This window comes from Notamacropus eugenii, chromosome 4 (genome assembly GCF_028372415.1).
Source record: "Notamacropus eugenii isolate mMacEug1 chromosome 4, mMacEug1.pri_v2, whole genome shotgun sequence".
Taxonomy (NCBI): domain Eukaryota; kingdom Metazoa; phylum Chordata; class Mammalia; order Diprotodontia; family Macropodidae; genus Notamacropus; species Notamacropus eugenii.
The window spans coordinates 430,568,249-430,579,450 of NC_092875.1; the positions used below are offsets into that span (position 1 = coordinate 430,568,249).

Here is an 11,202-nt window from a genome sequence, read left to right on the forward strand (position 1 = left end):
AATGTCTCATTATATTCACATACCCCAATGTATTTAGGCATTCCAATGGACTCCCTCATTATTTCTAATATTTGTTACCATAAAAAGTGTTTTTCTAACCTAATTCCAAGCTGATTTCCTGAACGACTGGGCCAATTAACAGTTCTACCAAGAATGTATGAGTGTTCCTGATTTCCTGTAGTCCCTCCAACACTGTTTAAAAAAAAAAATTACCTTTGCCAATTTAATGGTGGTAAGGTGAAACCTTAGATTTATTTTAATTTAAATTAAAATTTGGAGCATTTCCATATGGTTATTTAACTTTAATATTAATTAATTAATTTAGTTCCATTCACATTTGCCTACTATTGGGGAAAGACTTTTTTGTTAACATATTTGAATCACCAATGAGCTTTTCATTGCCAACTCCGATGAATTTTTCTCAATCTTCATCCATCAAATTCTTTCTGTAGTATTTGACTTGGTTAACCATTGCCTCTTTTGGGGTCCTTTCTCTTCCCTTAGTTTCTGTGCTCCTGCTCTCTCCTGGTTTTCCTCCTGGCTGTCATTCCTTAGACATCTTCATTGGCTCCTTCTCTTGGCCAGTGGGTGTGTATCATACAGAGCTCTTTTCTTATCTCTCTGTCTCTCTATCTGTCTCTGTCTCTCTGTCTCTGTCTCTCTCTGTCTCTCTGTGTCTCTGTCTCTGTCTGTCTGTCTGTCTGTCTCTCTCTCTCTCTCCATCCTTATCTACTCCCTTGGATTCAGTTACTGCTTCTCAGTAGACCCATAGCCCCAGTCTCTCCCTTGAGTTCCCATACACCCTGGGCTTCTCGTCATGTGCCCAGTTATTGCCTCTTTTCTCCCCACCTGGAATATCACCCTATGGAATAGCTTTCTAGAGACCACCTACTCCTTCTCCCTAGTTAATTTTCTCACCTTTGGAAATGAAACTGAGCTGTCCTGATCGGTGAGTGAGTGAGCACACTTTGAGCCAACCATTGTATCTAGTCAGTCCCAAACCAAACTTCACAGCTCACCTAACCATCTACCACAGACACTTTGCTATCTACCTGCTAGTATTCGTAGACCTCTCCCTGCCCCTTCCACCTTCTACCTCTTGCTCTGGAAACAATTAAATCAATACTTTCATTGCTTCAGCAATGAAAAGACAAATCTCCTACTGCCTTCTGTTGACTACTTTCACTATCCCTATGACTCCCTAGACCAAAACTCACATCCTTGACTCCATAAACACACATAGACACACACTTACATGTACACATGCACCCCCACACGCACCCACACACACACCCACACACACATACACACACACACACACACACACACTTATATTTATATACTGAGAGACACATGTGGTCTCCCATTATTAGGATGTAAGTTCCTCAAGAACATATATTGTCTCAGTTTTTAATTTGTATCCCCAAAATCTGGCATGGTGCCTTACACATAGTAGGTATTTGATAAAAGATTCATAAACTAGTGACAGAGCCATTTGAAAGTGCAATAAAGACATACTTTTTTTTAATGGAAGCTTGTCTAGAAGGCTGGGTTGGACTATTGTAAGGATTAGCCAATTAACCATCTCAACAGTTTGATGAAGAACTAATTAATCTTTTAAGCATTTAGAAGGTCAAAAAACCTGGACCCAGCCCATAACATTTGTTATCATACGGTTGTTATTCCATGTCTTTTTTTTCCCAAGGCAGATTTAATTTAATATCATTTTTTTTTAGAGTTTAATTGTTTCTCAGAGCTCCTCTGGGGAGAGAGCCCTCTGAATTCCTTTTCCATCTTCTACCCTTCTCCCTCCCAAATAATTAAATCTTCAATTGCCTGTTGACCTTTTCCACCCGGTTTTTCCAGTGAGACTTTAGGACTCATCATCCCCCCCAAACTATCCCATCTTCTCTCTGGTTGGTTCGCCTGTGACAAATCTCACCCCACTTGAATACATTCTCCACTCAGCCACCAAAGGGATTTTCCTAAGGCACAGGTCCCACCATATAACTCCTCATGACTCAATAAACTCTAATGGCTCCCTAGTATCTCCAAGACAAAATGTAAAATCTTTTGCTTGTTATTGGAGCCCTTCGTGGCCTAGTGCCCATCTTTCCACCTCACCACCTTCCCACCCTGCTCCCATGCACTCTGGGATTCATTGACACTGGACTCCTTGCTCTTCCTCTACCAGGTCACTCCATCTCCTAAGGTCAAGAATTTTGGCATGTGATGCATGGAATGCTGTTTCTCTTCATGTTTCTCCTCTTCATACCTCCTGGCTTCCCTGGCTTCCTTCAGTTCCCAGCTAAAATCCACCTTTTGCTGGAAGCCTTTCCTGATCCCTCTCAATTCTAGAACCTTTCCTCTGTTGATGATTTCCTATTGGTCCTGTATATATATGTTTTGTTTGTACATAGATATTTTCCTGTTATCTCCTCCATCAGATTGTGAGCATCTCAAGAGCAGGGACTATCTTTTGCCTTATCTTTGCCTTTCTTTGCCAGTCTATCTCCAATGCTTAGTCCAGTTCCAGGAACATTAATTAATGGTTATTGGCTGACAGACGGATTATACCTTCCCCTTCCCCCAATCTCTCTATCTTTTTTGATGTCAACATAATTGCCCTAATCACTCAAGCTCAAAAGTTTAGGCGCATCTTTGGTTCCTTCCTGTCCTTCACCTCCCACATCTGCCTATGTGTCAAGTCCCATTGGTTGACCTCCATGTTATCTCTGTATTCCACATTAATACATATCTTTAAAAAAAATAGCCTTAGGTGACTGACTTTATCTCTTGGACTTTCAGTTCCTTCATCAATGGAAATAAGAGACTAGGTGATTTCTAAGGTACCTTCCAATTTTAAGTCTTATGACAACAAACTGATGAGGAAGGTTGGTGGGTGAAGGAGGTGATACCAGATTTATTGAAAGAAAAACAGGGGCACTAAAATTTAGTTTCTTGGGGGAAAAAAGTGTAACAAAATCAATCAACTAACAAGAACTTACAAAGCATCTACTTGGTACCAAGAATCATTACTGGACTAGAAGAAAAGCAGAAACTAAGAAGCAAGGAGTTCATTTGAAGTGTTTGAAGAGACTCATTTATCACTGGACTTCATCCCTGGCATTACAGACACAGGAGTCATGGTCTTAGAATCTGTACTGCCTTTTTAAAGCAATACCCTATTGTTGACAATTTCAGAAACACATCATGAGTTATTTTTCCAATTGTTTTAAAGAATTTTTTTAAGTTAAAAAATACTCCAATTTTGAGAAGGCATAAGAGTAGGAACATGCCCAGGAACAGCCTTTAAATCACTTCTGCAAAAAACATCCTTTTGCTCTACTCCATGAAAAAAATACCCAGAGGCTCATGAGCTAGTGAGAGAGCCACTAGCAAGAGTAATAAAGACATAAATACATTTTTAAATGAAAGATTGGCTAGGAGCCTGGGTTGGGCTATTGTGAGGATTAGCCAATTAATCCTCACAACAGTTTGATGAAAAACTAATTAATCTTTTAAGCATTTAGAGGGTCAAAAAACTTTGACCAGGGCCAGGGTAACATTTGTTATGACACTGTTATTAGTCCATGTCTCTCTTTTCCCAAGACAGATTTTATTTAATTTAATTTCAATGTTTTAGGATTAAATTATTTCTCAGAGCTCGTCTGGGAAAAGAGCCTTATGAACTCCTTTTCCATAATCCACCTTTCTCCCTTCCCAGAGTAGCTGCTCTTACCCTTACAATAGGAAATCTTGTTCCAGTATTTTTTGGAGTCACTACTTTTGGGTCTACGTGCAAAGCCAGGAGAGACAGATAAGTTGCCTGGGAGAAGCATGTGGATAATCCTACTTCCATATTCCCCTTAAAAGATGTACTGTTTGTTCAAAGTTTCATTGAATTGTAAATGTGAAGGGACACAGTTGTTGTTTTCAGTTGGTTTTCAATCATGTCCAACTCTTCATGACCCCACTTGATGTTTTCTTGGTAAAAATAGTGGATTGGTTTGCCATTTCCTTCTTCAGCTTGTTTTTACTTATGAGGAAATTGAGTTAAGTGACTTTCCCAAGGTCACATAGTTAATAAATATCTGAGGCCAGATTTGAGTATTGTTTGAGTATTGAGCGTTGAGACCAGAAAAGGAGTATTCCTGACTCCAGGCCTGGCACTCTATGCATTGTGCCACTTAGCTGCCCCTAGGGGCATGGAGATCATCTAGTTTAACTGCCTCATTTTACGGGGGAAACTGAGAAACACACAGAGGAAGTGACTTACCCAAGGTCAAACAGGTAGTACATGGAAGACCAAGGCTATGAACCTTGGTCTTCTGACTCTGAATGTAGTTCTTAAATTATAGAATTGTGACAATGATGATACTTATATAATGTTTTAAGTTTTGCCAAGTGCTTTACATAGATTCTCTCATCTGAGAGGAGTGCTTCAGGTATTGTCATAACCACTTTACAGGTGAGGAAACTGAGACTCAGATTTGAAATGACTTGCTCATTGTCAAACCTAGTCATGTCAGAGGTTGGATTGAAACTCAGATCTATCTAACACTAACTCCAGCTCTCTGTTCCCTACACTACATTGTGCTAACGGGTGTACTAAGAGCCCATTTACTCGTTTTACAAATGAGGACAGGATAGTTAACTCTTCACATTGTTCAGAAACTGAAGATACTTCTTTTCATCACCTAAACAAAACGTGTTCCTTCTTACTAGGGACCTATTCCCAAAGTTGTTTTTCTGTCATTTTTTTAATCATGCCCAAATCTTCATGATCCTGTTTGGGGTTTTCTTGGCAAAGATACTGGATTGGTTTTCCATTTCCTTCTCCTGCTCATTTTACAGATGAGGAAATGGGGGCCAACAGGGTTAGGTGATTTGCCAAGGGTCATATAGCTAGAAAGTGTCTGAGGCCAGATTTGATCTCAGGAAGATAAATGCTCCTGACTCCAGGCCTGGCACTCTGTCCACTGTGCTACCTAATTGCCCAGTAGATCAGTCAGGGTCCATATTTTCCCAAGGCCACAACAATTTGGCTGATAGCTCCAAGGCTTTCTTTGCAGAGAATCACAGAATCTCAGAGCTGGGTGTGATCTCAGGGGCCATGTAGTCCAACTAATACTGAACTGAGAATGCTTCCTACAACATACCAAAAATCAGTCATGCAGCTTTCCTGTGAAGAGTCCTCTAGTGTGTCGAGTCCTCCTAATCCTGCAAAGCTCTAATTCTTGGTGTGTCTTTCCTGACATCAAGTGTGTTTCTTTAAAACTTCCACCCTTTTTTTTTTCTTCCAGTTTTGCCCTATAGGGCCAAGGAGAATAAGACTAATCCCTCTTCCATGTGACAGCCCTTTAAATACTTCAAGGCAGCTCTCCTGCCACCTGGCTAAGTCTTTGCCAAGCTAACAATCACCAGCTGCTTCAACTGGTCATCATACAGCTTGAGCTAAAGCAGGAGTGTCAAATTCAAGCAGAAATGGGGGCTGACATACCATACATAAGGATCCCTGTGAGCCTTGTATTGACTTTGCAAACCACAAATTAATAGGTGTTCGGTTGTGTTTTATTTGTTTTGTTAAATATTTTCCCAATTCAGGCTGCAACCAGGAGTGTTATGGTCATATTGTATGTGTGGGTGATGTGTTTGAAACCTTTGTGGTTGAAGACTGTAGCCAGGCTAGTCACTGTTCTGCAGCTTATCTCCTAGCTGGCATTAACTACTGGATTTTGAGTGAGGAAGAAGGGCTAAGTTCAAATCTTGCGTCAGACACTTACTAGCTGTGTGACCCTGGGCAAGTCACTTAATCCACCTATCAACTGAGTTTCCTTACCTGTAAAATAATCATATTAAGAGTGCCAACCTCACAGAATTGTCATGAGAGGCAAATGAGATAAAATGCTATAAGTAAAAAGAAATGATTTGCAAACCTTAAAGAACTATACAAATGTTGGTTATTATTATCAATATCCTTTCAAAAATTCAGTACCCAGAACCCAGACACAACACAACACATGTGGTCTGGTAAGGGCCAAATATGGTGAAATGACCATCTCTTTTTTTTTAAACACACTATGGTCTTGTTAGAGAAGCTTAATATTCCTTGTCTGTGAAGAAAAAGGCTTTGTCAAAGTTGCTTTATCTTCATATGATTCTCAGGGCTGGTGCTAAACAAATTGTGAAATTGACAGTGTCCCCAGTCTCCCCTTCCCCTTCCCCTCCTCCTCACTCTCTTTCATCTCTTTTTTCTGTTCCTTCACAATTTAAGACACTCAGTGCTATCTTTCCATGAAAATCTACCTTTAGCAAGTGATAATAGTAGTCATGAACATTTTAGTGTGAATTAAAGGCAATACATTTACCTCTTCTAGAGGAATTTTCATATTAAATTTCATATTAGATTTCTAATTGCAGAATGAAAGTCTTTATTCTTTATCAACCAGCCAGGATCAAGCAGAAGGCTCTTTTGGAGAAAAGTGTTCTTCTCATTACTTGTACGTAAATCCATATAAACCATCATTTCTAACTACATACTGTAGACTTCTATGTGTTGTTGTTGAGACATTTTTCAGTTATATGCAACTCTCCGTGACGCCATTTGGGGTTTTCTAGATACTAGAATAGTTTGTCATTCATTTCCTTCTCCGGCTCATTTGACAGATAAAGAACCGAAGCAGATAAAGTTAAATGACTTGCCCAGGTCACACAACTAGTAAGTGTCTGGGACCAGATTGGAATTCAGGGCCTCCTGACTCCAGGGTCACCACTCTATGCCTTCTACCACCTAGCTGCCCTTTCTCCATGTTAGGGGAGTTCTAATATTATTTACATAAAAATTAATGATACTGATTATATATAATATATATTATTATGTTATATATAATTATATAATATACATTATGTTATATAATTATATAATATATTATTATATGTTGTAATATGTAATATGTTACATAGTAGATATAATATACATATAACACATATGTAACACATATAACATTGTTATAATAGTAAAATATATAATACATTATAATGTTATTAACATTTTATAATATTATTAACATAACCCCTCCCCCATCACTTTGGGCATGGATAGGAACGCATCTTCTTTTTGTAATATGATATAGCTTTACAGAGAAACAGCATAGCATAGTAGCTACAGGGTCAGCCTCGGAATCAGAAAAACCTGTGTTCACACATACTAGCTATATGACCAAGGGCAACCCACTTAACCTCTTAGCATCCCAGAAACTCTCTTAAGACTATAAGTTACAAAAAAGTTGTCATCTTACTTTAATGGAAGGAGTTTCCACAGCAGGAATTCCCTACAATAATGAAATCACAGGTCTGAAACAAAAGCAGATGGATGGAGAGGTAGATAGATAGGTAGATAGATAGATAGATAGATAGATAGATAGATAGATAGATAGATAGATAGATAGATAGATAGATAAAGGTAAATAGGCAGAGATAGACAAATGAATGGATAGATAGGCAGGCAGACAGGCAAAGATAGATGGATGGATAGAGACAGGCAGGTGTGTGTTCATCCTTCATTGCCAAAGACCATGCCATTGGAGAAATAATGACATGACTTGCACTTGATTTTGTTTTGAGTGAGGGAGGGCTGTGCAGGTCACCAACCTCACTTCTCCTCCAGAGCCATCTGAATCCAGTGACCAGATAGTCATCAGGATGACTGGAGATGACCCAGGATGAGGCAGTTTGGGTTAAGTGACTTGTCCAAGGTCACACAGCTAATAAGTGTCAAGTGTCTGAGGTGAGATTTGAACTCAGGTCCTCCTGACTCCTGCACTGGTGCTCTATCCACTGCACCACCTAGCTGCCCCAGAGAGGCAGGTAGGAACAAAGAGATAGACAGTGGAATATATATATGTAGAGAGAGAGAGAGATACAGACAGACAGACAGACAGATGAATGGATGGATAGATAGGTATAGCTACTCTAACCAAGGTATATTTTTATGCAGAATCATTTCTACAGGGTTACATAGGTTGAGACTTTGAGGCATGTCCCAAAGTAGAGCCATTTAATATCATTTAATAACAGGAGACCAACTAATGTTTTTCATTTTTTTCTTCATCTAGAGTGAAATGGATGAGACCCAGATACAGCTGGCTGGAGATGACGTGGATTTGCCTGAAGATCTTCGGAAAATGGTGGACGAGGATCAAGAAGAAGAGGAAGACAAAGATTCCATCCTTGCACAGCTGCAGAATCTCCAGAACGTGGACTTGGATACAATTAAAGAAAAGGCCCAAGCCACCTTCACTGAAATTAAACAAACGGCAGAGCAAAAATGTTCTGTGATGTAAGAAAGATAGGGACTGGCGGTCTGACAGATACAGGGTCACCCTCCAGCAGAGGGGGTAGGATTATTGTATGGCGTTTGAAAAAGCAATATGTATCTAAAATAGTAATTAGATTGAGAGACTGAACAGCTAAAGTATCAGAGAGATTCATAATCCTGTAGATCATGTAGCACCTTGTTGATGCCAGAGGATATTGTACTTTAAAGGTATAAATCCCTTCATTTGTAAGGTGCAGAATCCACCTTATTTAATGAAATGACCCTTAGAATAAGTAGTGAACCACAGGGAAAGAAAACTGAAATTTCCTTCAAGTTCTCTCCTACTCAATGACTCATCTTGACTTGTATCTCTGTGTTTGGCATCCCTTACTGTAAACCAAGTGTGACTGTATGAAAAGACCTGGAAAAGGTACAAGAAAGAGGAAGCCCCAAAGCCAGGTGTAATAGTGTGTGAGCTACTAACATTGCTAGGCTTACCACAGTTTCTTTGTCTATTGCTGAAGAGGGATATAGGCACTGTCCCTCATGCGACCCAACAAGAAGGTACTAACAAAATGTCAAGTAGACACAGAGTAAGAAAAAGATGGACTACAAATTTCTGTCTTGTGCTGCAAAAGTCAACTCACTGAAGGCCCACGTCATCTTTCATTCTCATCTCAACAGGGCTGGTTTTTCATCATGATTGCTACAAAGCTGGATGGGAAGGCTCTTCTTTCTCCCATTAGACATAATCCTGCTATCCCAACTCCCTATAGTCTAGAGTGAAATGAAGTGTTGTTGGTGATTTTGTGGATTTGAGGTATAAATCAGCACAAAGAGATAGAAATGAAGGAAGGAAGGATGGGAGAAAGGAAGCTGCTCTTGATTAAGAATTGCCCTGGCCCACAAAAATCCTGGGTGCTCCAAGGCCCTAGGAGGAAGAGATCTCATGCTCAGAGATTAATGTTAAAAGTGTTATTTCTTGAAATGGCATCCCTTCTCTCAACCCATCCCTTCTTTTTCATTATTGTGACAAGCTTCTTTGTCCTACTATCTCTGTTAATCCAACCACAAAAAAGGCCTCTCGAATGAAAAAAGGGGACATTAAGTGTGTCTTGTGGACTTTCAAATGTTATGTTTTTCTGTTAAATTATTTCTCCCCTATGATCCCCATTTTCTCTGCAAATTGAGAAGACCTTCTAGCCCTATGGTTCATTGATTTCTCATCTCAAATTCCTGGCATAAATGAATTATTTCGGGAGTTAATAATAGTGTGCAGATCATCCCAGTCTTCCTAAATGGTCTGTATATTCCTACTTCCTGATTACCCAGCTATCTCCCACCAACTGGCATCCATGATTGGCCATGAAATTTACAGAAGTGATTCCCACAGATAGAATGGAACTCTGGTATCTCTTCTGAGATGTGATATATTTTAAATGTTTGAATGAATTCCAAAGTTCAGATCTAGGAATTGGGGAGATCAGGGGACTTGAGTCTGTGTGGGGAATGCCCAAGATGGAAATTCCCTTCATCAGGGCTAATCAGCAACTTGTCTGTAACTTATAATTTTAGAGAGTTGTCTAACATACTGATAGTTGGTCAATCAGTAAGTCAATAAGCATTTACTAAGTACTTACTATGTATTAACTGGGATACAAAGATGGAATACTTATATGCTAATGGAGAAGACGACTGGCAAAAAAATGTTTTATACATATGTAAATATTTACATACATATACATATATGCATGTGTGTGTGTGTGTGTATATATATATATATATATATATATATATATATATATATATATATATATACATACACACACACACACACACACACACAATATAAATGAAGGGAAGACACTAACTTGAAAAGATCTGCTGTAGAAGGTGGGATTTGATGTGAATCCTGAAAGAAGTCAGGGAGGAGAGCAGGCACAGGAGAGTAGAGAGAGTATTCCAGGTATGAGGGACATTAACCCAAGAATGGAGCCAGGAAATGCCCTAGTTCTCAGTTCATTGACTGAACTGAACTGACTACTCATTCTTAGGCCAATGGGTATAGGACACCAGATCTTATCTCCTTTTCAATAAAAATAATAATAATCATTACTATTATTAACATTTCCATGGCACTTACTACGTGCCAGGCAGTGTACTATGTGCTTCACAAATATTAACTCATTTGATCCTCACAACAACTCTGGAAAATAGGTGTAAAATCCCCATTTTACAGTTGAGGAAACGTAGGCAGAGGTTAAGTGACTTGCCCAGGGTCACACAACTAGTTAGTGTGTTAGACTGAATTTGAACTCAGGTTTGCCTCACTCCAGGCACTCTGTCCACTGTGACATCTAGCTACCCCAATACCTAATTCTTTCCTATAGTTGGCCCTAATGGATAGGATGCTTCTGTGTATTTGGAAAAATGCATGGTGGAGGGAATTTCTTCTCCCAGTGGAACAGAAAATGCTGTGGCTGATACTTGAAACCATTGCGTGGGAGGTGGAATGAAAATGAGTTTTCTGGGCAGCAGTGGCCACCAATGAATTGGGTGGCATGGCTACCTGCGCTATTTCTAGGTCCTCTGTCCCCCCTGCAAAGGAGTTTTATAGCTTTATCAGCACCCAGCCAACTTGTGGTCTTTTTGTCACTTGTGTTACAGAGTGTGGGAGAGCACAGGAAAAATTATCTCCTTCCCAGTGTAAGGTTGGCCTTTTGGGAAGTCAAGGTAGGTAGCCATTCAACTAGCTGTCTGTCAAAAGGGGATTCTCAACAACAAATATTACCCTCACTGACTTGTTGCAGGACCTTAAGTCCCCCGTACCCATTCATTCCTTTGAATTCTCATTGTCTCCAGAAAGATCAGTAGTGAAATGT

The 11,202-nt window shown here is 39.5% G+C and overlaps 1 protein-coding gene across 1 annotated transcript in view; it reads left to right on the forward strand.

Annotated features, from left to right (window-relative positions):
- Window positions 1-8,345, forward strand: part of CPLX4 (complexin 4) — a 39,433-nt gene extending 31,088 nt beyond the window's left edge. Inside the window, exon 3 of the mRNA XM_072599546.1 lies at window positions 8,118-8,345. Coding sequence (XP_072455647.1) covers window positions 8,118-8,345 — 228 coding nt within the window. The remainder of the gene's footprint in view (window positions 1-8,117) is intronic.
- The last annotated feature ends 2,857 nt before the right edge of the window (window positions 8,346-11,202 follow it).